This window comes from Sceloporus undulatus, chromosome 4 (assembly GCF_019175285.1).
Source record: "Sceloporus undulatus isolate JIND9_A2432 ecotype Alabama chromosome 4, SceUnd_v1.1, whole genome shotgun sequence".
NCBI lineage: Eukaryota > Metazoa > Chordata > Lepidosauria > Squamata > Phrynosomatidae > Sceloporus > Sceloporus undulatus.
The window spans coordinates 66965238-66993187 of record NC_056525.1 but is presented as its reverse complement, the minus strand read 5'-3'; the positions used below and the strand labels follow the sequence as shown (position 1 = coordinate 66993187).

General features: G+C 40.7%; 1 protein-coding gene across 1 annotated transcript in view; it reads right to left on the bottom strand.

Annotated features, from left to right (window-relative positions):
• Positions 1 to 8656: 8656 nt before the first annotated feature.
• The window catches only part of RAB44 (RAB44, member RAS oncogene family), a 28377-nt gene continuing 9083 nt past the window's right edge, over positions 8657 to 27950 (bottom strand). The window contains exons 3-9 of the mRNA XM_042464298.1: positions 26459 to 26643; positions 20072 to 21243; positions 18270 to 18351; positions 13599 to 13713; positions 11949 to 12050; positions 9656 to 9732; positions 8657 to 9142 (exon numbers count right to left, since the gene is read on the bottom strand). Of these exons, the coding sequence (XP_042320232.1) occupies positions 9055 to 9142; positions 9656 to 9732; positions 11949 to 12050; positions 13599 to 13713; positions 18270 to 18351; positions 20072 to 21243; positions 26459 to 26643 (1821 nt within the window). The 3' untranslated portion in view covers positions 8657 to 9054. The remainder of the gene's footprint in view (positions 9143 to 9655; positions 9733 to 11948; positions 12051 to 13598; positions 13714 to 18269; positions 18352 to 20071; positions 21244 to 26458; positions 26644 to 27950) is intronic.

Here is a 27950-nt window from a genome sequence, read left to right as displayed (position 1 = left end):
CTGCCACAATAAATTGCCATTCCCAGCATGACTAAGAAGCATGAACTTATATTTATAATAGTGCTTTTAGCTTTTATATGGATATGCCCTACATTTTGTGGTGCCTTGTCCTCTTTTGCAATCCAAGAACCCTCTTCAGTTTTTCATTCTTGCAAACCTCCCTATTAAATCTCTGTCATGCCACTATTTCAGTTGCTTTTAAGATTTCTCAGCTGTTTCTCTCTCATTATCCTCCTTGTTGTGAGTCAGTGAGGTGAAGTGGTTTGAGTGTTGCATTATGACTGGAGAACAGGGTTCAAATCCCCGCTCAGCTAAGGAAATTCACTGGGTGACCCTGGGCAAGTCACACTCTCTCAGCCTCAGAAGAAATTTGCCAAGAAAAGCCTGTGATAGGTTTGCCAAATATTGCCATAGTTTGGAAACAGGTGGAAGGCACACAACAACAAACCCTCTTTGTCCTCATCTTACTTCAATTGCTGCAAATTGACTGAGTTGGTGAAATCCTGGCCTTTCCAGTGAGCTCAGGCAAAAGCAAAATGCTGCAGCCACTGTTCGTTGGCTCTTCCTCTATTCCTCCTAAATTTTGCACTTTTGACCATAGAACCATAGAGTTGGAAGAGACTTCAAGGGCCATCCACTTCAACTCGCTGCCATGCAGGAACTTTCAATCAAAACAACCCCGACAGATGGCCATCCAGCCTCTGTTTGAAAACCTCCAAAGAAGGAAACCACCCCTTTTTGAGGGAGTGCGTTCCACTTTTGAACAGCTCTTACTGTCAGGAAGTTCCTCCTGATTTTGAGGTGGTTTCTTTTTTTGTAGCATGCATCCGTTGTTCCCCCTGTATTCCCAGGGGGAATACAGACAGGCAGCTCTATGGCACCCGTTTTTGCCCCTCGTCAGTGTTGCGCCAACCCCACAGCACGGCAACGACATGCCATAATGGCATTGAGGACAACGCTTCCAGCAAGTGCCATTTGGGTGTGCAAATGCCCATGTGTCATTGTCGTGCGCCCTGTGTGGGCGGGGCGCTGGTAAGATGGCGCACGGGCTCCGCTAGAAGGACTGGCCGCGTATGGATGCCCAGCCCTCCAGAGCCCTAAAATCAGCCCCAGGACAGGGCTTTTGGTCTCTGGAGCAGCAGAAAACAAACTTGCTCCATCTTCAGCAAGACATCCTTTCACATATTTAAACACGGCAATCATATCACCTCTTAACCTTCACTTCTCCAGGCTAAACAAACTCAGCTCCCTAAGTCTCTCCTCATGGGGCATAGTTTCCAAATCCTTTGTCATTTTGGTTGCCCTCCTCAGGACACACTCCAGCTTGACAATATCCTTTTTGAATTGTGGTGCCCAGAACTGGACACAGTATTCCAAGTGAGGCCTGAGCAAAGCAGAATAGAGTGGTACTATTATAACAATAGCAAGTATAGTTGGCCCTTGGAACTCGCGGGGGATCCGTTCCGGACCCCCACACACACACACACGTTCCAAAATGCATGCATATTCAAGTCCCAAAGGCTTGAATGGGGCGCATGCATGCAGGGTGTGTGCCGCATTCACGTTAATGGCAGTCGCCCCCTGCGGATTTCCAAGTCTGTGGATCTCAAGTCCGCGGACTTGGAGGGGAGACTGTACATTTCTCTACCATAACAATTTACATTTTTTCTTTTAAAAAAAATTAATATAAATTCAAGACAACCTGAGAAGAACTTGTGAGCTTCAAGGATGTACAGTGTTGGGGTGGCAGCTGGGGGACAGGAAAGAAACAGAAGCGTGTGTGGAGACACTCAGTAATTGGCCTGTCTAACAGCTTTATCCTGAACAGATGGATCTGGGCTTGTGGGGCGAAGAATTTCCTGTCTTAAGTGTTTTTAAATCTTTCCTTCCTAAACTATTTAAGGAAATTTTGAGAGGGAAAAAATGACATCTTTTCCCCCTTCCCCCTTCCCACTCTCCAGAAACCTCATTCCCACAATAGAAACATGACAAGCACCACTATTATATATTAGGCCATTTCCTTTCTAGCTACTGCCACCCACAATTTCATAAACACCTCTCATAATTACATTTCTCATTTTGTATCTGCTCCTCTGCCTGCCTGCCTGCCTGCCTGCCCTCCAGCAGTGCCAATGCTGTCCTTTTTCATTAGTCTGGCCTCCTCTTCTTGTGACCAACCCAGAACTGCAGATATCTCCTGAGTCTTGATTTTCTTGCATCCCTCCAAATTGCATATCCTTTTCTGCCCGCCCTTCTTTTGCATTAGGTTGTGAGCCTTTATTATCCCTCCTCCACCATCAATGTATTGTGTGTGTGTGTGTGTGTGTGTGTGTGTGTGTGTGTGTGCCTTCAAGCTGCCTGTCAGCCTATGACAATCCCATAAATTTCATAGGGTTTTCATAAGCAAGGAATACCAAAGGTGGTTTGCCATTGCTTTCCTCTGAAATGCAGCCCACAGCACTTTATATTCCTTGGCAGTAACCCATCCAAGCCAGATCCTGCTTAGCTTTGAAGCTCAAGTGGGATCGGGTTTCTTTGATATGCACCTTTTAATAGTGGACTCTTTTTTGCATTTTCCTCATGGAATAAACGGAGTTTATGTGCACATTAGTTGGATGCCCTTATTTGCATACAGCCTGAAAAAGAAGACAGAGAATAGGTTGCTCATGGCTTCCTCTTGATGACAGGTTGCTAAAAGTCATGTATGCTTTTGTGGGCCACAAACGGGATAAATTCCTAAAATTTTTTAATTGGTAGCATTTTCTTTTCTATTTATACTCAGCACCCCTATTTGCAATCATTAAGCCACACTGTGCTTCCCTCGCCATTTATTTTATGGTCTGAATATTCACTTATCTCCCTGTCCTTTTGAGTTCTGGGTTTGTACAGCATTTTCATCTCCTTGCTGGTAGCCTATGATGACCTCAAAATCATCTAGAACATTTAAGAGGATTGGTGCTGAATAGCTTTTGCTTATTGTCAATTCTTTTTTTTTTCTTTTTCTTTTTTTGCAGGACCATATGGTATACTAGCCCATGATCTTACAAATTCCAGAAAAATAATATTTGAAATACAGTATATTTTGTATTATTTATGCTCTAGTTTTTGTCATTATCTCAGCTTAGTCAGCGAACACAATGTTTTACTCTTGTTTATGGGATGAGTTATGATTAGTGTATAGTTTGTTCTTCATACTGGTGCAATTTAGTTATAAACAGCTGTTTTCATTAGAAAAGTAATTTCACTCTTGTTGATTTTAAGTTGTTTACAGATTTAAAATCTGGAAGAAACTGAAATTGGCCCAACCTTTTTAATACAATTGATTAGGCTTAAATTGTGTTTGCTGCCCTCTTGTGGATGAAGTTCAAGCAAGCAAAAACTAGTACTGTACAGTATAAGGGTTTCAGCTGTAGGTAAATGGGAAGAGACATTCAGAACAAGTGGTGGATGAAATTAGCAGAAAAAACACAACGTTGTGCAGATCTGGGTGACTCCAGAGGATTTTATGAAGCTCTTAAAGCAGTGTTTGGACCTACGTATCAGATCCAAAGCTCCCTATACAGTACAGATGGTCAAACACTAATCACAGATAAAGCTTCCATTCTGAACTGATGGGCTGAACATTTCCAAAGCCTCTTTAGTGCCAACCGAGTAGTCCAAGACTCAGCTATTCAACATATGACTCAACAACCGATGAAGAAGGAATTGGACATAGCTCCCACTTTGGAAGAAACCATTAAAGCCATATAGCAGACGAAAAATGGCAAAGCTGCCGGGATTGATGGAATTCCACCTGAAGCTTGGAAACATGGAGGTCATGTACTCCATGCTAAACTCCACGAGCTCCTTGTGAGTTGCTGGGAAAAAGACGAACTGCCATCAGATCTCCGAGATGCGGTCATCATCACCCTGTACAAGAAAAAAGGACCAAAATCGGATTGCTCAAACTATTGAGGTATAACACTGCTCTCCATTGCTGGAAAAATCCTTGCAAGGATACCGCTGAACAGATTAGTCTCTGCTATTGCAGAAGAACTGCTCTCTGAAAGCCAATGCGGCTTTAGAGCTAATAGGAGCACTACAGACATGGTATTTGCCCTCAGACAACTGCAAGAGAAATGCAGAGAGCAGAACAAAGGACTCTACGTAACATTTGTCGACCTCACCAAAGCCTTCGACACTGTGAGTAGAAAAGGTCTGTGGCAGATCCTGGAACGACTAGGATGCCCCCCGAAATTCCTCAAAATGATCATCTTGCTACATGAAGGCCAGCAAAGTCAAGTCAGTTATGGCGACGCTCTCTCGGAGCCTTTTCTAATAACAAACGGTATGAAACAAGGTTGTGTTCTCGCTCCAACTCTATTTACAATCTTCTTCAGCATGTTGCTCCAAAGGGCTACGGCAGATCTCAAAGAAGAAGGCAGCATTTATATACAGTACCGTACTGATGATAGCCTGTTTAACTTAAGCCGCCTGAGGGCCCGCACTAAGACTCTAAACTATCTAGTCCGTGAGCTGCTTTTTGCTGATGATGCTGCCCTCGTTGCCCATATGGAAGCAGCTCTGCAGCGCCTAACTTCTTGTTTTGCTACAGCTGCAGAGCTCTTTGGACTGGAAGTCAGTCTGAAGAAAACGGAAGTTCTCTACCAGCCGGCACATCAGGAAGAGCACTACCATCCCCACATCACTGTAGGCACATCTGTGCTTAAGTCCGTCCAGCAGTTCACCTACCTGGGAAGCATAATCTCCTCAGACGCCAAGATTGATAAAGAGATCGATCACAGACTGGCAAAGGCATATAGTGCATTCGGAAGGCTTCACAAAAGAATCTGGAGTAACAAACACTTGAGGCGAAGCACAAAAATCAGTGTGTAGAGCCATTGTACTATCTATTCTCCTTTATGGGTCTGAAACATGGGTCACCTATCGCCAACACCTATGGCTCCTTGAATGCTTTCATCAGCGCTGTTTACGTACAATTCTAAATATACACTGGACTGACTATGTGACGAATGTTGCTGTCCTTGAGCAAGCAGGGATCACCAGCATTGAGGCCATGCTATTGAGGATGCATTGAGGCCATGCTATTAAGGCCATGCTATTGAGGACGCAGCTGCGCTGGGCAGGACACATTTCTAGGATGAAGGACCATCGCCTCCCCAAAATAGTATTCTATGGTGAACTCGCCATCGGTCAGCATAAGAGGGGCGCCCCAAAGAAGAGATACAAGGACTCCCTGAAACAACATCTCAGGCTTGGCCAAATTGATCACCAACAATGGTCTGCCCTGGCCTCGCATTGGGAGGCATGGAGACGCACTATCCACAATGCTGCACCCTTTTTCGAAAACTCATGCCGAACAAGTCTCGAAGAGAAACAACAACGCAGAAAGAACCATAACCTGGAAACATCACCTAAGGAGACTTTCCGCTGTGCTTTCTGCAACCGGACCTGTTTGTCCCGGATTGGCCTTTTTAGTCACCAACGCGCTTGTACAAAGTGCGGGATGAGTCCTTCCTGAATCTTTGTTTGCGAAGCAAAGCCAGAGAGAGAGAGAGATGGGAAGAGGAGACCAAAGCAAGAAAATCACCACTTTCTGTGCATAACCAAAATGTAATTTATGGGAAATTCATTTTTCTCTCTATATGCAACATCTCAGTTATGAAAGGGCACTGGAAAAACAAAGAGCATATTTATTGAACTGATATTCACCAGTGCTCTCAGAACACAGAACATAACTCTCTTCCTCCTCATTTTATTCTGAGTTTTATGGCACAGTGTGATTGTGAATATGCATCTACAAGCTTCCCTCCTCCCCATTCCACTGATGGAACTAGTTCTGTCAGTGGAAAGGCAGTACTGAAATGCCCTCCTGCCTCATACTATCTTCCTCTGACACCACAATTTTAAACACAGTCTTAAAAACTTGCTTTCAATAAAAATTGCTTTCACTTAACTATAATCCAATACAGTGGTACCCCGGGATACGAATTGACCGTGTTACGAAATTTCCGGGTTACGAAAAAATTAGATTGGAAAAAACTGTTCCGGGTTACGATGTTTTTTTCGGGTTACAAATTTTTTTTCGGCGCGAAATTCAAACGCGCGGCTTTCCAGCCCTTTTCGGGTTGCGAAATTACTCGGGTTACGAACGGAGCGGCGGAACGAATTAAATTCGTAACCCGAGGGAGCACTGTACGGCACTTCTGTATTCATGGATCCTAGGAAGGAGGGACCGGGGGTGTGTTTAGTCCATCCTAAGACTAGACTTGCTCTGAACCTGCCTGAAATGAACTGGCAAAATTGGATCACTGAGCCTCCCATGTAGTTGAGTGTCCTCAGGAATTATCAACCAGATGTTCTACAAGTGATTTTGATATTGCTTTCATAGTGCTGTATTCAGTCCACCTTCGGTTGGATGATGACAAGGACAATGATGGTGGTTTTAATGCAATGTTTTTGTTTTTTGTGAAAATATATCCCAAAGTAGTCAAAACTGATAATGGGCTGCCTACTGATATTGAGTCTCTGCCCACAGTTTAAAATAGGTAGTCCCTGGGGTACTGTCTATAGTGTAAAAATGAAGGGATAAGAGTCCACAGTGAAGACCTCCATTGTGAAAGTCACTCAATGGCATAAATCCAATTAGTACTCCTAATCTGAGTAGAACAATTGAACCAATTGATCTTATGTAAGCAGCATGGTATAGTAGTTTGAGCAGTAAGTAGACTATGGCCCAGTACATACCGGCCTTTCAGGCGCCCTCGTCATGTGCGAGAGTTGCCTGGGGGGCAGAGTGCCCACACGCCCCGCAACCCTCGCACGTGATGAGGGCGTAACAATAGAGGCGCCCTGTTTACATGGGCGCTGCCATTGTTACCTAAGTGCCACGAGGTTTCTGCATGGCGACACTTAATAACGACTGTGTCAGTGGTGCACTTGTTACGCCGCCGCTGTGGCTTCAAAAGAATTTGCTTTTTGCGGGTTCTTTTTCTGCCGGCGGGAAGCCTCACCGTTTGGTGGCTGAGGCTTCCCTCTGGGCACCGGCAGGCAGCCCTTTTTGGACAGTCTGTACCGCGCCTATGGCTCTAGAGACCAGGGATTGAATCCCTGTTTGGCTATGGAAACCCAATGGATAACCTTAGGCGAGTCACATTTTCAGGCTCAGAGGAAAACAAAGACAAACCCCCTGTGAGCAAATCTTGCCAAGAAAACCTTGTGACAAATTCATCTTTGGGTTGCCATACACTGGCAACGATTTGAAGGCACACAATATCAGTTGATTCAGTTGGGTTCCTCTAGTTTGGACTAACAATTAGATTTAGACTGTTGTGTTTAGGATGAGCTGAGTAGAAATGTGACAAATGCTCAAGAAGCCACTGCAATCTGAAGAGGAAAACAAAATAGACTCTTATTATTATTATTATTATTATTATTATCCTGCTTTTCTTCCAATAATGGGACTCAAGATGATTAACAGCATTTTTAAAAGAATACTGATTTTAAAAGTATGGGAAAATATTGATAAAAGTATAAACTATATACATTAATTAAAGCAATAAAATAATTTATAAAGTTTAAACATTAAACATTAAATATATTAAAATATATTAAAAGATTATACAAGCCATAAAACTACATAGCACATCATTAAAATCTCATCCTATTCAATTTTTAAAAGCCTGGTGGCATAGATATGTTTTCAGTTGTTGATGGAAGAAGATCAAAGAGGGAGTTCCAAATGCTGGGAGAAGTCACTAAAAAGGCCCTCTCCATAGTCCCCACCAAACAGGCCTGAGAAGATGATCAGACAGAGAGAAGTCTGCCCCTTCCAGAGAGCTAAGGCAACAATTTTAAAACTGTTGCTATACAGGCCCTTGGTATCCGCTAGGATTTGGTTCCAGGACCCTCCCATGGATACCAAAATCCATGGATATTCAAGTCTCCTTATATATAATGATATAGTAAAATTGTGCCCCTTATATAAAATATAGTAACAGTTATTTATAATGCTCTTTCCACCAAAGGCTGGAATATCAAATATTCAATTAAAAATGATTTATAAAACACAACACTATAAAATGCTGAAATAATATACTAATATACTAAAAAACAAACAAAATGGCAAAATCAAGGTTTTCTTTTCGGAATTTAAATATTTTTAAAATATTTTCAAGCCATGGATGGATGAATCTGTAGATGAAAAATCCATGGATATTCAAGGTCAACGGTACCATCATTTCAGAGGTACGTTTCATCCATCCCACACATATGGTGCTGCCTGAATGTCCAAAGGAAAGAACATAGCAGGACAGCTCTTCCTAGCCCTCAAGAAAGTAGCATAATCCCAGTGCCATTGTAACTTCTTGTTATGGCATTAACTTTAATTCAACAGTGTAAATAAATGTTTGTTAATTAAGATTCCCATCTAGCTCCTACTGAAGTTTCATGACAAAATTCCTGTAGATTTGAGTATCATGGTATGACTGCAGATTTGTTCAGTGCATCACTTAATCATGCTATGGTCTTTCCCGTCATTTGTATAGTATCAGTACTTCAAGTACCCCATGAAGAAGCAATACATTTTGTTCCATTATGAATCAGATCATCATGAAATGTCTTCTTTAGAAATGTAATGTAGCTCATGGGTTGATTGACAGAAGTTATTAATCACACCTATCTATACATACATATTAAATGAAAACAATGGAAAAATAGAAGAGTTTAAAAGAGAAAGAACAATCAAACATGTATTTTGTGCCAGTTTTATATTAGCTATCATGATATAAGAAAATATAAATCAAGAATAGATATTCTTGCCCATTCTGCAAATTTTCTGTAGACCATAGCTTGCAAACATTTGATGTAGAAAATAAAGAACATATCTTAATGGGAAAAAAGTGAGATCGGAGGTATAATTCTTGACATCAATTTAAAACTGGCCATGTAAACTGGCACTATGCCAGTAGTACACAAATTGGCCTAGATTCCACATAATATAGGTGCATAGAATCATTAGCTCTTAACACTTTGTGTTCATTTTTTCACTTTTGATTATGAGCAACACCTGTTTTTCTTTTTAGGTATTAGTGGTAACTCCAAAATTTCTTGTATTAGCTGGTCTTCACGAGCTTTCAGCAACCTGACATTATGAATATAGAAATAAAAGATGTTTAATATTCTGTAGAACGGCAGATTTTCAGTTTGCCTAAGACCATTTAAATAGCAGTTTTCACACATTTTCAGTCAGATATAAATTCTTAAAAATGCAGACCTGAATCCAGTTATTAGCCCCCCAAAGAATAGACCTGTTGAATTAATGGAACTTACTTAAGTGTTGACTTACATGTTCCCATTGATTCAGTAAGTATGCTGTGGTTGGGACTAATGATTTATGCCACAGTTTACTGAAACAGTGAATGTCTTTACTCATGCATTACAAAATTCTGACCCAGAAGGAAGATTTGTGATTCCGAATAAATTTTTTTTAGCAAACCTTTACTTATTCATGCTACTGGTTGAAGTTTATGGTTTGGGGTTTGTTTTTTAACTAAACATTTATTTATTTATTTATTTATTTATTTATTTATTGACATTCCACAAGATGATATCTTGAGATCCACAACCTGAAAACAGACTAAGACTGATTACTCACCTGACTAATCTGACCATGGTTTCATTCACATTGTAACCAGAGGCAGCACTGCATTCATAAAATGAGAACCCATATTCCTGGCAAAAATGCATAAGAGACTGATATCATATAAATGAAGCATTTTTTCAATGCCAATAGTTGCCAAAGCTTACATTGAGTTCTTGAGACATGACCCAGTTTTCTATCCCACTAGCTGATCTAGAGGTTACACATTCACATACTGGGCATAGCTAAATGCCTTTATTCAGCTTTAAAGAAGAAGGGGTTAAGTCTGAATTTTGTCTTTTGTGGGCTATTACCCCAAATAGGGCCAGCAAAAGGTATTAAAGAGTCTTGAGCAGCAAGAAATTTTTAACTTGAAATTAGTCATGATGAACCACCAGATGTGGAGTCGAAGGCTTTCGTGGCCAGCATCCATAGTTTTTTATGGGGTTTTCGGGCTACGTGGCCATGTTCTAGAAGAGTTTCTTCCTGACGTTTCACCAGCATCTGTGGCTGGCATCTTGAAGACTTAAAGATGCCAGCTTCAGATGCTGGTGAAACGTCAGGAAGAAACTCTTCTAGAACGTGGCCACATAGCCAGAAAACCCCATAAAAAACTATGAACTACCAGACTTTTCTGATGAACCCAAGTCCTAGGCAGCTGAGAAGAAATAAAGGCAATTCCCCAGTGGCAAAAAATCTCATGGCACCTTGAAGCCTAACATGCTTATTTATGGCATAAGCTTTCAAGGACACTACTTCATCACACACACAGTTGTTAGAATTATATAAACGTGCATTTGTGGATGGATTTAACAGTGAAATCAGAGGAAAGTGGAAATGCAAAAAGTACAGTGGCCTGTTACAGACTGCCAAAATAAAGCTGCTTCGAGTCTCTTTGGAGGTATGCTATTTAAATGATGCATGGGTCCTAAGAGTCCGGAGGTCGCGCCAAAGCCACACTCCATTCCTAAGCACCAGAGTGCAGCTTTGGTGCAGCTTCCGGATTCTTAGGATGCATGCATCATTTAAACAGCATACCTCCAAAGAGACCCGAAGCAGCTTTATTTTGGCAGTCTGTAACAGGCCTAAGATTATCTGAACAGCAGCCAGGTTTTTGATTTGCCAGTTTAAGGGCAACTACCACTACTCCAGTATACTCTTAGAGGCCTTTTGTTTTTAAGATTAAAAAAATGCAGATCTTGAAAGTTACATTTGGACTTTCTTGTTGTGTAACTTCAACTCATGTCTGACTTATGGCAACCCTAAGGCATGAGATTTTCGTGGCAAGATTTGTTCAGAGAAGGGCTGTCTTTGGCTTCCTTTGAGGCTGAGAGAGTATGTATGACTTGCCCAAGGCCACCCTATGGATTTTTATGGCTGAGCTGAGATATGAACCCTGGTCTGCAGAGTCTTAGTCCAATGCTCAGACCACTATATCATGCAGGCTGTCTACATTTGGACTACCCCAAATCCCTCAGCTAGTATGGTCAGTAAACCATTCTGAAAGTTTTGGACCGAAAGAGGAACTTTTTCAATCTCTGTAAAGAAGGAAGAGGAAGAGGATGCTATCACTGGGTCATCACTTCTTGCCCATGGTTCCTCCCTATGTGCATTCTGTGTTTCCTATGGAGCTAGCTGCAGTGGCATCACTAAGGTTGGTGTCACTCGGTGCTGTAACTCATGGTGTCACCTCCCATTGATCTCTTCCCATACTACACCCATCCAGAATCCTTAGTAATATTTTTTGTACTAATTTACACATAAATTGTAATTCCCATATATCACTAAATCTAATGGTAATAATTGTGACATAAACAACTGGCAAAATTAAAATTATCATTAAATTACAATATTATATGCACAGAATAAATGTGCTTGCATATATATAATTTCATGTGATTAAAGTGAAAATTTGGTAAAATGTGGTGTTTTTAATGATTTTTTAAAAATTAAAATTATTTTTAAGAAATTTGAAATTTAATTTTTTTAAAAACATGAGGCCTCTCCTTTCTTGTACCACTGATCCTCATCCCACTCACACCATCCCTTCAGCACTTTAGAGAGATACAGGCAAATGCCACAGCCTTGTTTTTGTCAAAATACAGATGTTTGAGGAGCAGTGGTGTTACTCCCCCTTAGAGTGTCACCTAGTGCAGTCTGCACCCCCACACACACACACACACCTCTAGTGGCACCTCTAGTGGCACTAGACGTCCATCTATTATATGGGTTAGAATTTGCCCTGACTTTGGTTGGTTTAGCCTTAACTGGGGAAGGAACAGATTAAGACAAAATCTCAGGTGCATACCTTGGCCAAGTATTCACCATCCTCTATTGATACCCTCCTTTCTGCAGTGCAGTCTGTTTTGTTGCCAAGCAGAAGGACAGTAACTTCATTTCCTGCTCCTTCCTGTGAAGAAACACACATTTATGCAAATATTAAGTGTAACGAAAATGCCTCATACAAACCGGATGACAAGACAGCCATTCATGTTTCTACAGGAGCTGTATTAGAATAACATTCCCATTCCTTACCATTGAGGCAATAATTTATATTTTGTTTAAAACAAGACTAGGAAAGTTCTGGGGCTCCCAGGGTCAATTTCACTCATGGTGTGTGTGCGTGTGTGTGTGTGTGTTTATGCGACTTCAGGTTTTCTGTCAACGTATGGCAACCCCATGCCATGAAGGTTTTCTTAGGCAACTAATACTCAGAGGTTGTTTTGCTACTTCCTTCCTCTGAAATACAGCCCACAGCACCTCCTGTGGCTGAAATAAATCTGGAAATCTTCCAAAGTCTACTTCCAGTTTTGTAAAAACGTATTTAAGAGGCCTGAAAAAAGTATGCGGGTGGAGAGTTCCTTGCACCTAGAGGCACCAAGGAGAAACTATTCTCTTTTTTGGTGCCTGTCTCTACCTTAGAATATGAAATGTAATTCTCCCCCCCCACCCATCTTTTCTTCAGAATATTGGGTTCAGATATATTTGCTGTCAATAGACTGCTTCATCCTATCTCATTATATTTAACAGGCATCACATGAAGCTGATCATCACTGATCCCATTCCACAGATGGAGGAACTGAGAATATCATGTCCAGGAAGTCCAAACTCTATCTACAAGGCCCCAAATAATGAACAGAAGCAGTGTAGTTGGTAAACTGAATCCTAAACTGATATAGAGCCTAGTCTTTAATGCCACATATGTCTTAAATGCTGGTGCTGATTGTATAGTACTGCTGTCTCCTCTGCATTCATTTTTTCTATTATTTTAGGGGGCTGTTTGTAGCAATTTCTTAAAGCTGTACTAGGGCACATAACTTTTTTTGTTTTAAACCATGGTATGGTTTCCTGGGGTGGTACTATGAAGGGCAAGTTTTCTCCCCTCTGATTTTTGTTTTTTAAATAGAGCCAAAGAGCCATTTCAGTGGTGCACTATCACATATATAACTCTTTAAATAACTCTTTAAGGAGAAGACAAGGGAATATATTGTTCTGATGTATCTCTGAATTAAAAATGAAACCCATTCAAGCAGATTCTAGGAATGGCCCAAGGTTGTCAAGAAAGGATTCAAACACAGGTCTCTCCAATCCTAGCCCCTGGTACTAACCACTGCACTACATTGGTTTTTAGTAGGCCTAAATGTACAGCAATTCCAAACATATGTACTTGTACTAGCTCTTGCTGTTATTTCCATAGGTCAGCAAATGTATTTCATCATGCTGGTGTCTAATTGTAGCTGCGCTAGGTCAACACAATGGGAATACAGCTTTAATCTTTACTACAGTACATTTATTAGGAATTAAGCCTCACTGAAAGCAATAATATTTACTTCAGAGTCACCATTCACAGGCTTGTTTTTAGTATATCTTTAATAAGTCCTTTGTTAGCTAAAGTTAACTTCTTGCAATCAATAGTGGGGGAAAGAACTCATTAACAAAATAGAATTACTATCCTTACCTGGATGCAACTGAGCCAGTATCTCACATCTGCAAAACTGTTTTCTGAGGTGATGTCATACATCAATACCACTCCATCAGCCTTTCGGAAGAACTGCTTGGTGAGACTGTGGTATCTGTAGGAAGAAAAGTACCGTAAGTACAGTCAGCCCTCCACATTTCCGGCTTTAACTTTTTACGGATTTGATTACTCATGGATTTCATTAATATGTTCTCCCTAGAAGTTTCTAGGTCCTCCAGCTCAATTCTATGGGTAATGTCTGCAGAAATCATGCTGAAGGGAGATTCCTAGACAGAACCCTTCTGTGGGCATTTGTAAATCCTCCAGTGCAATTCTATGGTCAACTTCTGGAAGATTTTGACCATAGAGTTGCATTGAAGGACCTACAAATGCCTAGAGAAGTATCCTCTCAGGTTAAAAAAAAGTGTTTTATTTGCAGTTTTTCCACTTTCACAGGGGTCTTGTGCCCTTAACCCCAGCAAATGTGGAGAGACCACTGTACTTTCCCACAATATTTAAACTGTTATTTTTCAGGGGTGGGGATCATGTGACTTTCCTGATGTTAGTGGACAGTAATTTCAAGCATTCCTCACCATTGACTATACTGTCTAGAGTTGCTGGAACTTGTAGTCCAACATGCAAGATTCTCATCCCAGTCTATATGATATATGTTTATATACACAAATATGTGGGTCAGCTGGTATTTTTTTTTCAAATAGGAGTTTGCCTTCATGTTATTTGCTGTAATGACAGGTGCATGTGGAAACAAAAGAAAAAACTCTTCAAAGTTATTTTATCTTTTCACAGCTTGAAGGTGTGTGTGTATAAAATGGATCACAAAAATGTCTCAAGGCTATTTATATAGTAAAATAGGGCAGCTCTCGAAACTTTCTAAAATAACTTAATTATAAAGACATTTGCATTGTTTTCTTAAAGTAATGAAATGGTGGGGAGACGAGTTACAGCTGTATTTGACACTTTGTACAGTACTTCTTTCATGAATAAAATGCAAATATAAACATATTGGCAAAGGCAAATGTAACTAAGCAGTGTGTGCCCATGTTAGTATGCGTAGGAGGCAGTAAGCACATCAACACTTATAATTTGTTCCATGGAATTACAAATATATATAATGCAAGCCCAATCCTAGTGTAGATTCACACAACCGCTTAGTAGTCCAGTCCTAACTGGCAAAAAATGGCTCAAGTTCCCCTCGGCCAATGCCAGTGCAGTAACTCATAGTGTCACACACACACCCATTGACCTCCTCCTATTTCACACCCTACAAAATTCTTAGTACTGTAATCCTTTTTTGAAATAATATTATTCATAAATCATAATTCCTATATAGCAATGAGAGCAATGCTTATAGTTGTGATAAACCACTAGCAAAATTAAAATTATACCTTCAAATTACAATATCATATGCACAACCTAAATGTATTTATATATGCATAGTGGTTAAAATGTGATGTTTTTAAAGAAATTTTTAAAGATTTTTTAATAAAAAATAAAAATAATTTTTAAAAAATTAAAATTTAAAAAAAAAATTAAAAATTAAAATTTTGATATTTTGATTTTTAAAAAAATTCTGAGGCATCTCCTTTCTCCTCCCACTGAGCTTCATCTCACTCCCACCATCTTTTAAAGCATTTTAAAGGGAAGCAGATGAATGCCACAGCCCGTTTCTGCCAAAAAGTAGGTGTTTGAGGAGCAGTGAGGTCACCACCCCTTAAGGTGCCACCTGGCATGGTCCGCACTCCCCGCACCCTCCAAGTGATGCCACTGGCCAACACTAGGCCAACTGAAGATGTGCTGAATCTGAAGCCATCCAAGACTGGGGTGCTGGGGGTTACTCAAAAGTAGAACTAGGGCTGCTAGAGTGAAAACTGGAGAGGGAGCAGGTGTTGTTTGTACCCTGGCTGCTTGACAAGCAAGTTCAACTGAAATTCCTTTTTCCACACACACATTAAAGAGGTACAGGAGCCCTTTCCAGTTTTCCAACCCTACTTGCATCACCTGGTCTAGCTTTTTGTCAGAACTGTAGCTGTGCTACTGGGATGGAGGAGGCTTCAATTTCCTGTTTCTTCAGCTGTTGACAGATCTTTGAAATCAGTCAGCCGAGAAGCATTTCTGCCAGCAGTAAGGAATTTTTGCTGAAAGAAGAATTGCTGTTGTTTTCGTTGTTAACTACCTTTGAATCAACTCCCACTCATAGCAGCCCTGTGGATGAGACATCTCCAAGACTTCCTGTTCTCCACTGCTCTGTTTAGGTCCTGTAAATTTATACAGTTATCCCTCCATATTTGCAGATTTGATTATTCATGGATTTGATTAATATGTTCTCTCTAGGAATATCTAGGTCCTCCAGTGCAACTCTATGGGCAACTTTAACTAAAAGTTGCACTGAAGGACCTCTACTAGGCCTTTGTAGCTCCTCCAGCACCGTTCAAGGGTCAGTGTAGGTTGGTCATTGACCACAGAGTTGCACTGGAAGACCTAGAGAGTCCTAGAGAGGTATCCTCTTGGGTAAAAACATGGTGTTTTTGTTATTTGCATTTTTTTCATATTCACGGGGGTCTTGTGCCCCTATCCCTAGCGAATATGGAGGGATGACTGTACCTGTGTCCTCCCTCACTGAGTCTACCATCTAGCATACTATCTTGCTACTTCCCTCCACTTCTCCTAGCATTATTGTTTTGTTTTTTTTTTCAATCAAGTCATTCCTTCTCATGATGTGACCAAGGTACAACACCCTCAGTTTGATCATCTTGGTTTCCAGGAAGATTTTAGGCTTGATCTATTTAAGGACCTATTTGTTCATCTTGTTGGGTGTCCTCAGCGCTCTTCTCCAGCACCACATCTCAAATGAGACTAATGCCTAATCCTAACCCACAACACCTTTGAGTCAGGATTGGACTGTAGCTCCAAAACCCATTTCCTTCTACCCTAGATTGCATTGTAGGTGCATGGCTAATAGGTTCATCTGAACATTATTTCTTGGACATAACACAAACAGTGGACCCTTTCACAATTTTCCTTCAGACAGCAAGTGCTACATGTGCCACCTGCAATCTCAGTTCCCATGCCCCAAGGCCATGTCAGAGCTAATACAAGGGACCATGGCTGGTCCTTCCAGGGAGCAACAGAGCTTGGGGAGTTTCATTTAAAAAAATAATTAATCACCATTATATTTCTAAGGCTCAAAAATAGCTGGCTACCATTGTACCTGTCATTTTTATTTTACATTCCCAGTTGTCAGAACTAACTAAATGAGATATACTCTAATAAAAAAAATCTGAATGCTTGAAGGTGCTGCCTGAGTTATGAAATAGACCCTCCTCTCATCCAGCTTCCACCAACACCCACAACAGGAGATAGCAGTAGATGACACAGCACAAGCCATCACTTGAACCATATTCCTTTTCCATTATTCAGTGAGGCAACATCCCATAACAAGATAGTAACCTAAAAGTTAGTTGCACCGTAGGAGGAATGAAGTGATTCCCTCCTTGAGTTGCAATGGTAATATACTACAGTTATACCTTTATCATTGGAGGAGGGAAATAGTTGCAGGTAGTTCTTTGTGACTAGTTATTTCCAGGCTGTAGGAGGCAGTTGCCACAGGGCAGCAGTGGCAGTTCCCCAACCACACCTATGTTTCCTGGCCATGCCCATCTCTTGAAGTACAAATCTGTGTGCAGTGCTCATCAAAGAGTTTGTCTCTGAACCACCATCCCTGCTAGTCTGCTGCTTTTACCTATGAATGGACACAATCCCACTGTCAGTGATGTAATAACACTGACTAACTGTCTGATTTGATTCTATTCCTGGAATGGGCAGGGGTTTCATTTGTTCCTTGGCCTCAGGCAGCAAAATGTCTTGACCCAGCCCTCCCCAAAGCAAGATGCTACACAGCTTGACAAATTACATGGTTATATAAAATTGACCTCTGTTGGATTCTAAGTTTGGCAGCAGCTTTTGCAAAACTGGATTTCAGCATGTCCTATGGCAGCCAAAGGAGAGGTTTATGGGATTAGACACTGGGATTTAGCATGCCATCATAAACCTTCCTCTTATGTCTTAGGCACTGGAGATGCAAAAATCATCATTTCCACCTGTGGAGAATGACTCAACCTGTTAGCTGCACAATCTAGGGGCGGGGGGGGGGGGAATCATTACCATGTGTGATGATTGTGTGACCAGAAAACATTAGTTACAACACTAATGTAACTTCTACTGATTCAGTAAAGTTTAATGTAGTTGGGACTAAAAACTGAATTTAGGATAGAAATTTAAAACTAATTTCCTGAAAGATGTAATTTTTATTTATTTATTTATTTATTTTATCCCACCCTTCTCCCAAAAAGGGACCCAAGGCGGCTCACAATATAAAAACACATTAAAACAACCTTTTAAAAACAATTAAAATAGCCTAATTAAAACAGTAAAAAGTTTAAAAATTTAAACATACAACGCCCCCTACCCCATCCCACCCCATAAAACCAGGTCTGCATGATTTTTAAAAGCTTGCTGGAATAAAAATGTTTTTGCTTGCTGCCGAAATATCACAAACTTTTTATTACTATATATGTGTTTAGATTTTAAAAATCTAATCCAAATTCACATCAAATTCATCATCACCATTTCTCATACAGCCCTGTGCAGTACCTTTCTTGGCCAGCCGTGTCCCATAGTTGTAAAGTGAAGCACTTGTCATCCACAAAGAGGTTTTTGATCCGATAGTCAATTCCTGGGGAAGACAATGCAGCTATTTACAGTAAAGTTCAATTCAGGCCTCCAACTCCATCAAAGAAATGAAAAGCACAGGCTGAGGCTCTACTGATAAAAATAAAACATTGCATGCCTCTAGTGTTCCATCACTGGCATTTTATAGAAGTTAACAGTGTCAAGGATAGTACAGTGCTCAAAAACTTCCTCAGTGGTATTAATATCTACACTTTCCAGGCAGAAAACCTGACATGAAAGAGAGAAACTGACTTTCTTCCAAGGTCTTGTTGAATGTTATGCTACATATGTGTGCAGAAGGAGAAAGAGGGAAAAGAAGAAAGGGAGGGTGTGAGGGGAGACAGAAAGAGAGAAAAGGAGGGAGAGGGAAGCATGCACACTATCTTGCGTATTACTAAATTAAACCTACTTTATTCATTAGACCTAGAGTCCTCCCAGAGTTAGTACGAGTATATGCAGGGGAAATGATGCTCAAGATTACCAACTTCTTGCAGGCCTCCTGCTGAGCTAATAAATTCCTCTAAAGTGTTGGTGGGGACCCCAGGTTCCCCACCCTTTTTGGATAACACATCCTTGGTTTACAGTTTTGTTTCTTTAACTAAATATAGGGTCTATTCCAATTAGTCTCAGTTTTTGCAGACATTGCCCAGAAAAGCCAAGTATTAGAATAAAGATTATGAAATAAGTAGAGTTTTCTTTATGAAAAAAAAGACAAAAAAGGAAAGGGGATGAGTATCCAAAAAAATATATGAGCTCTACACACTCTCTCTCTCTCTCTCTGTGTGTGTGTGTGTGTTGTCACAAGCAATTAAAAATATTGGGATAAAAATATCCTATAGGGAAGAGGATTTCAAATGAAAACCGATCAGAGAAGGTTCAGAGAATGAGATTTAACTCCTTTTCTTCTGATATCACATCCACAAAGGTCTCTTTCACACCAGTCAGTTATGAAGGTGTGAGGAATTTAAGGATCTGTAATTTACTGAGACACTTGAGCTCTCTGGCAGAGAAGTCTAAATGCCTCACTAAAGTATAACCTTCAGTATGCCAAAAGATCCAACCATGGCAGTCAAAGTGGTATCAAAGTGCTACAACTGGGTGATGTGAAACAAGCCAAAATTATGGTTATGAACATTTTGCAGCTCCAAAATATATTGAAATGTGGCTTGGGGGCTATAAGATGTTGAAAAACTGTTAGTATAAGGATTGTGTTGTTGTTTATAGTCTTGGCTAAGGTTAAAAAATATTTGATTAATTGTGATGTTTACAGTTATACACATGCCTGTGATAATTTAACAAGCGAATTCATTGTTCATTCCTCATTTCAGTTCCTCACACCTTCATGCTCTTTCATTAAAAAGAATATAGTCCCAAAGAGCTTGCTTAATTATGAGGGAATTTTAATTTGGAAGTATTTACAAGATCTCTCATGGCATATATTGCATTTAAGGTTAAGCTTCCAGTAATCACTATTAATACCATCTTCAACATCTAGAAAGATATTTAACTTTTGAATATGTCTCCCTTCCTCCAACCCCGCCAGTTGATTTAGAGGAGCTTTAGGAAGAAAATTTTAGTGTCACCACCACACTTTTCTGTAGACCAGTCACAAGAAAAAGAAAGAGAAAAAAATGATTGAACCCAGGGCTTCCTAAAAGCAATATCTAGCTGCAGACAGTCTATCATGTTGCATCACAGCATAAGACTGTGGATTCATTTCATACCTATAGTTGCAGTTAAATTTGCATCAAATGAATTCTTCTGTAACCGGCACAAAAACGATGTCTTGCCAACATCAGTGTTTCCTACAAAGAGCACATTATACAAGTGGTCTGGATTAGAACAGGCAGCTCCGGTGACTTTAGAAGTTTCTTTTGTGCCTTCATTCATTTGGCAATCCCTGTGATTTGGACTGACTTTTACTTCTTCATCCATTACTGCTCTAATTTCTTGATCCTTGTTACACTCACACTCTTTCATCTTTCCTTCTCTTCCATGTTCTGATAACAGTAGCCCTTCAGAGTTTTGTGCATGTGTTTCTGGCTCAAGCATATTCCTTAATTGGCTGTTTGGGGCAAATGAGCTTTTTGATTCACTTCCAACATTCACCTTGGGCAAAGCTATCCTAAGTGGGAAATGAGATGGTGCCAAAGAGTGTAAAGTCTTGGATGCCGGTTTATCTAGCATTTTCATCTCTGGAGATAACCTTATCACTCTTTCCTCTAAACTGGTAGACAAAGGTTCATTCTGGATGATATTGCTATACTTTAAACCTTGTTTATGGTGTTCAGGTTGGTTTAACTGCTCTAAAGCCAGAGTGTCCCCTGGTAATGGCCCCTCTTTGTAGTCACCACCAATATCTGTCATCATCCCTGAATAAACAGATGATTGAGCATCAGGAATAAGACTTCCTCTTGGCATGGGATCTGGAGTTTTAACTTCCACTGTCAGATTATTTTCCATCCTCTCCAGACTATTGACCTGTATATGAGTCAGTCCTTCTTTAAGAAAAACCTCTTCTTGTAATCTCGCCTTGCCAGTAAGAGTTTCAGAAATTTTCTGCTCCAGACTACTATTTTTTGAGACAGTTTCCTTTGGAGGTATCTTTTCTTGCACAAAGCTTTTCTGAGAATTTCTACATTGTCTAATTTGATCCATAAGTTCCTGTCCTTGAACACCTAAGTCATCTATTTGTTGTTGGTGTGATTCAGTTGCTTGGCTCAGAGCTGCTATAGCTTCATTAAGCTCTTTGAACAAAGAACTTTGCCCTGAAGGCTGCTGTGGGGAATACTGTTCTCCTCCAGTAGAGTTTGCCATGGGATCCTCTTTAATGGAGATGACTCTTGTTCTGGGCTCTGAGTCAGCATTGCTCATTGATGCCACATCATCAAACGCCCTAGGTGAAAATGATAACATATGACAATGCTTATTTGGTACACACACAACAAGGAAACAAGGACTTGCAAGGGCATAAATGCGGAAACACCCTGAGAACTCAAGGATGTATAAGATTTAAAGCTATTTATCAGGTGAAATTCAAAGCTTTCATGTTTGCTTCTTATGCACAATAAGGACTGAGAACATCTATTTCTGGCATGTGTTTTCTGAAATTTTAAATGTCGTGATGAATGAAAAAATGTCAATAGAAATCATGCTTGTTAATAAATATAGTGTACACCTCCCTCTCCCAATAAAGCAATGTTCCCTTAATAGAAAAGATAACACAACTTTTCTAGATAGCTGAAGACAAAATTCATCTGTCAGTGTCTAGCTAAAGAGTTAATTATACTAGCCACAATATGAATGTATCATTTCCTATCAGAAACTGAATGCCACTTAAAAAGCAATCCTCTTGAGTCAACTTATCCATGGGTCAGTGTAAGTACTACTGTGCTTTAACACACACACACTCTCTCTTTTTTAATGATCCATCACATGCTGAAAGGCAAGAGTGTAATCTGTGTAACACATTGGACATTGTTTTCCTTTGATTCACCCTTTAGTTCCTTTGTTACATGCCCTAAGTTTTACTCTCACCTTATCCACAGGTTATATCAAAATCTATAATTTGTATCCCAAAATTTGCTCTCAACTTATTCACAAGGTGGACTTATTATCAAGTATATAAGATACATACACACACACACACTATTAGGGATTGTGTGTGTGTTTGCAATGTGTATGTTCCTTCAAGTCACCTGTCAATTTATGGTGACACCATTAATTTTATCAGGTTTTCTTAAGCAAGGAATATTCAAAGGTGGTAATGCCAGGTGCTCCCTCTGAAACAGAGCCTACAGCACTTGATATTCATTGGTGGTCCCCCATCAGGTTGTTTATCTTCCAGGATAATCCAGGATCTGTGCTTTTAGAGTATTTAGCTAAATCTGTCAGTTTCACTTCCTACTGTGTTCTAGTTTTGATAAATAACCAAGCTGAAACTGAATTCACACTTATTCCTAGTAGGGGCAGGATAAAATGCTTATTTATTAATTATTTTTATTTAGTCTTGTTGTTGGGAAAGCTACATATAGGTATTATATCTAATCTTATCTGTTTGGCCTGCACCTCATGAAGACTGGGAAGAGTGTCTCCGGCAGCAGAATAGCAAGTCTGATCTAGAGGAATTTAAAGTAAATCCTTACAGAGCTGGAGATGACAACTCAAACATCAGCTCAAAGGCAAGCTTTAAACACAAAGATGCAAATTCTAAAGGAGAAAATGAGGGAGAAAATGAGATTCACAGTAAAACTGACAGTAAATTAATAGGTGAGAACAAACAAAGTCAAATGTCTATACACCAGTGCAAAGAATTTAGAAAACAAACAAGATGAGCTTGATCCTAGTGTAGGAAGGTAATTATGACTTTTATAGGACCTGGTAGGATGGTTCCCACGACTTAAATATTACAATTGAAAGGTATAAGCTATTCAAAAAGAATAGATGGGGTAGCCCATTGACATTATATTGTCAAAGATAAATTCAGTTACACAGAAATCCATGGGACTGATCAGAGTGAACCAGTTCAGAGCATTTGGATAATAATAAATTGAGAAATAAATAAAAGCAACATTGTGGTAGGAATTTACTACAGGCCACCAAACCAAGACAGCATGGTAAATAACACTTTTCTGAAACAAATCTCAGAAATCTCAAAGATGCAAGAATTAGTAGTTATGATATCTGTTGGGAGGCTAACTCTGCTAAGCATAGGCTCTTCAACAAACTCCTGATGTGCCTTGCAAATAATTTCTTTTTCAAATTTCTATTTCTGTTTCTAAAGCTAGAGGAAGGAACAAATAAATCAACAATCCTGGACTTGATCCTAACCAGTAGGGAAGAATTGCTCTCTGGAATCAAAGCAATCAGTACTTAAGGAGAAATTATGTATTATTATGTAATGCTAGAGTTCACAACTATGGAACAGTCACAACATAGACCTTGGATTTCAAGAAAGCTAATTTTAACATGTTCAGGGAAATACTGGGTGAAATCCCATGGCTAAGCATGGTAAAGGAAAAAGATATTCAACAAGGGTATGGATTCTTGAAGAAAGAGTTGCAAAAAGTGCTTCAACAAACAATTCCATGGAAGAAGAAAAATGAAAATCCCAATGTAGGATGTATGTATACATAAAGAATGGAAGGAAGGATGAAGTACAGATGTGAAGCCCAAGCTTATAGGAATAGTATAATGAAAACTAAAACTTGGGATGAGCTGAAACTGGCTAGGCAAGCAAGGAACAGACACATTCAAAGCAAGAGAATGACAAGGAGACAGTAGGGCCACTATTCAGCAAGGATGACAAAATGCTATCAGATCACAACAAAAAGGCAGAACTATTCAAAACCTATTTTGCTTCTGTTTTCTCCCAAAAAGAGAACTGTGTAGTTCCATACAGCAGCAGAAACCTTGGCAAGAGATGTGGGTTGCACATTAAGACTGATAGGAAGTTAGGGGCTGTACAGCCAGCCTGGTAAGGGTGGCTTTATGCTGCTCTTGTAAGTGCTGGACTGGGGCCACAGTAACTACATGTGCAGCCCTGTGGCCCCAATCCAGCGTTTTTCTGGAACAAAGAGAAGCAGCAAAATGCCACTTCCCTTTGGCCCAGAAAAGGGGTGCCCTCACGGCTTCATGGCGCCCAGCAACCTGACCCTACAGAGGAGAAAGGGGTGACTGCGCCAACGATCCACTGCCACGAAGAAGCTGCCTAGAGCAGCTTCTTCTTTGTGGTGTCATAAGGGCTGCAATGCAGCCCTATGAAGCAGCTTCCTCTGCGCGATGTGCGGATGCTGCATGTCGCGCACGTCATCATGGCAGCCCCCATGTGGGTGGAAGGCCACCATGATGACGGCAGTGGCACGTTCTAGGGTTCCGGAATGTGCGGTTGCTGCACGGTCCGGAACACTAGAATCGGTGGTGCCATGCCGCTTAATGCCCACCTGTACTGAGCCTTAGTCAGGAATCACCTCACTAGCCTAAATGAATTAAAATGTGCAGACAAACTGCATTCCAGAGTAGTAAAGGAATTGGCTGATTTATTCTCTCTAACGATTGCCATCATTTCTGAGAGGTTTATCACACTGAGATTTTTAGAGCTTTTGCAGCTCAGTTCTGACGTAAGTGCGGGTCCAACGATGCGAATTCACGTCATAACGTGAATGTGTTTTCAGACGTGATTCCTTTCTATGGAAGCTCCTTCCGTGGGGCTTCCACAGTAAATCCAAAGTGACTCCTCATTTTGATGAATTCCAGAAAAAAGGGAATTCACAGAATTCGCATTTAAGCTCACTTCGATTTCACTTCAAATTGGTCTGGTGTGGAAGATCACTCTGATGTCGCCCCCCCTTGGCCCCCTGCGTCCTGCTCCTTCATCCCCCTCCTCCTTCATGCCATCTCCTCCTCTCTGCCACCCTGCTGCCTATCCCATCTTCTCCTGCCTCCTCCTAGACCCCGATCTGCTCCCCTCCTTCACCCTGCCACCTATCCCATCATCCCCTCCCTCCACAACTATTAAAGGTACCAGAGTCTTCTCCAGTTTTCAACCCTCTGGCTTGTATGGAAAGAGGTAGTGTAAACAATGGTGTTAACAGAAGCCACAAGCTCCTCAAGGGACCAGGGAGAAGAGAAGTTGAGCACTAGCTTGAGTTCATGGTGTAGAGAAGGAGTGTGAATCATACGGCTTTCCAGATGTTGCTGAGCTACAATCAAAGCTGGAAGAGTTCTCAGGGGTCATGAAGTACAGCCCACTGTCATGCATAAATGCACAACTTATGTATTTCCAAAATATGTCCATCCAGCCTTCAAAGATGGTGTTTCCACCATCCAAGGTAGTCAGTTCCACTATCAAACAGCTCTTACTTTCAAGAACTTCTTCCTAATGTGTAGATGTAATCTCTTTCCTTGTAATTTGAATCCATTAATTTACATTTCTAGTCTCTCAACCAGCAGAAAACAAGCTTGTTCTATCTTCTCCTTTAATCCCTTCAGATATTTAAAGATAGCTATCTCAGCCTTCTCTTCTCCAAGGTAAACATGCCCCGCTCCTTAAGCTGTTTGTTATAGAGCTTGATTTTAAGCAGCCAAGTCGCAGCAATCCTAGTATGCATAGCTTATGTTGAAGAGTGCTAGAAACTGCAGTCCAACAACATCTGAAAGGCCAATTGATTCCCACAGTGCTTAGGGCTATTCTTGCTTTTTAAGGAGCGCCAACTTTTAAAAGCTATACTACAAGAGGAGGAGTGGCAGTTATAACAGCAAGTCCTGCCCTACCCTGCCCTGCCCCAATCCAACCCACCCTATACTTGTTCTCATAAACAAATTTTTGGCACAGTCTTTGCTAAAGAATAGAAAACAACATGATGTAACCAAACTAAACTGCTTTTACCAGTTCCTCAGGTCTGACTTCTACGAAGTTAATTAAAAGATGCTAGACTACAGTAGCAGGTCTAATGATACAAGTATTTCTTCTCAGATGCTGGCAGCTAAAATGAAACAACGCCTCTTTCCCCTGATCAGTTTGAAAGTAGTTAATTCAGCTTCGGAGAGCATTGTGTTTATGTGTTTATTTCATTGCATCACTAGACAGATAGAAAGATTAACACTAGAAATGCTGAAACCAACACCTTGAACTGGGCCTAGAAAGTGAAGTGGTAATCATTAATAGTGTAGGCTACCCCCTCCCTGTCTAGATTAGGTGATTTTTATAGATCATTGCCAGAGGTAAACCATATATTACATTGTAATAATCCAAATGGGAAGTTACCAGAAAGAGAATAACTGTCACAAGGAATGCTACCTTTGTCCCAATGGAGTTATAATTATTATAACAGCCGAAGCTGGTAAAATATGTGCTCAGCCACCAAAGCTGACACTCAAGTGACACTGCCAGATCCAAAAGAAACCCCCAAACTACATACCTGGCCCTTTGAGGAACTCCCTTCAAATTTTCTCTATGCCCTCCCCTGAAAGCACTGAACAGACTCAAACCTGCTTAGTATCAGCAAGATGAAGCTACTGGAGAAGTATCTTAAACTAGAGCCCAACAAGTTATTTCCTACAGTTGATTTTCCCAAGAAAAGATGATTTGTGAATTTATGATCAGGACTCACCTGCCCTCTTTGTGCATCTGGGATATTTTAGTTTTCATTGTATCTAGTTGCCTTTGAGTCTGTTGAAGCTGACAGAGAGTTTCATGTAGCTGGTTCTCAAGCACACTGTTGGTTTGTTTGAGTTCTTGGGTTTGGGTACTGACCATATGTTGCTTTTCCCTAAGGGTGAGAAGCTGCATCTCAAGCTGAGAAAAGAATTTAAGACAATGTTCAGCCACCAGAAGAATAATTCAATCTGTTATATAGACTAAATTCCTCTGCAACTAAGTTTTATAGATCAGCTTTTGTCAGGTTGGTACCTTCCATCTGTACTGGACAACAATTCCCACTGCTCCCATACAATGCCAATGCTGGCTGGGAAAGATTACAGTTGTAGTCAACTACAAATGGAGAGTACAGAGGTAGTCATTCCAGGTCCTGAGGTTTTTTGGACCAAAACCTAAGACATGGGGACTTGTGGTGCTCCTGGTAGGATGTCCCATATGAGACAGGCTTTTGATGAGGAGCCAAACAGCTATTGGGCAGCTTGGGGGGGGGTAACACTGGTGAAGGATCTCTCAGAGACAATGGCAGTGGCACAATAGCTAACACTTGTTTGTACAGTGCAGGAGGAGGCACAGCAAACCCCTTTTTAAAATGTATTTTACCATGAAAACACTATGGAATTTATTGCATGATTTAAAAACCCAACTTACCTTTCCTGTTTTAAAGTCTATTATGGGATAAAGTCGGGTATTATCAAAGGGAAAATGCTGCCGATATCTCCACCCATATGCATCCCACCTAAAACCCAGCTACAAGCCACGCTCAGCTGGCTGATTTGCAAAATCAGGAAGCTTTTGATTTTGCAAATCGGCCAGCTGAGTGCAGCTTCTAGCTGGGTTTTAGGTGGCATGCAGTCAGGCGGCAGCAATAATCCCCATCCTGTAATTGACTTGAAAACGGAAGGGGTAAGTCCAGTTTTTTAAGCCTGCGATAAGCTCCTATGATGAAACAACCCAAAATGAAACAAGAGATCTGGCCTTTCCAGGGCGCAATAGCTGCAGCGCCACAGTTTTAAGATACTGTACTTCTTTGGTGCTGCATCATGTAAATGCAGTGCCAAAGGAGCACCATGATGCCACTTGCCATGTGGAACGGTGCGCAGCATCATGCTGCCATGGGGGCGGAGTCAGGGTGTGTGTCATATGGATGCCTTAATGGCAGGTCTGCACAGCCCCTACATCATTGGAAGTAGACGATGGAGGAAATCTAGTCTCGCGGAAAACATAAAACCAGGAGCAGTGGTGGCACAAACCCCAAACTGCTTATATCAAAAATTAAAGGCAAGGAAAAAACACTAAACCAATCATCATGCCAAAATACAACCAGAAGAATATCCCCAAAGAATTTAAAGTTAATATTTAAAAAGAAAAGAAAAGCAAAGCAAAAAGATATGCACTATAACACTAATTGACTGGGAGCCAGATGAACTCTGGGCTGAAGCCAGGGA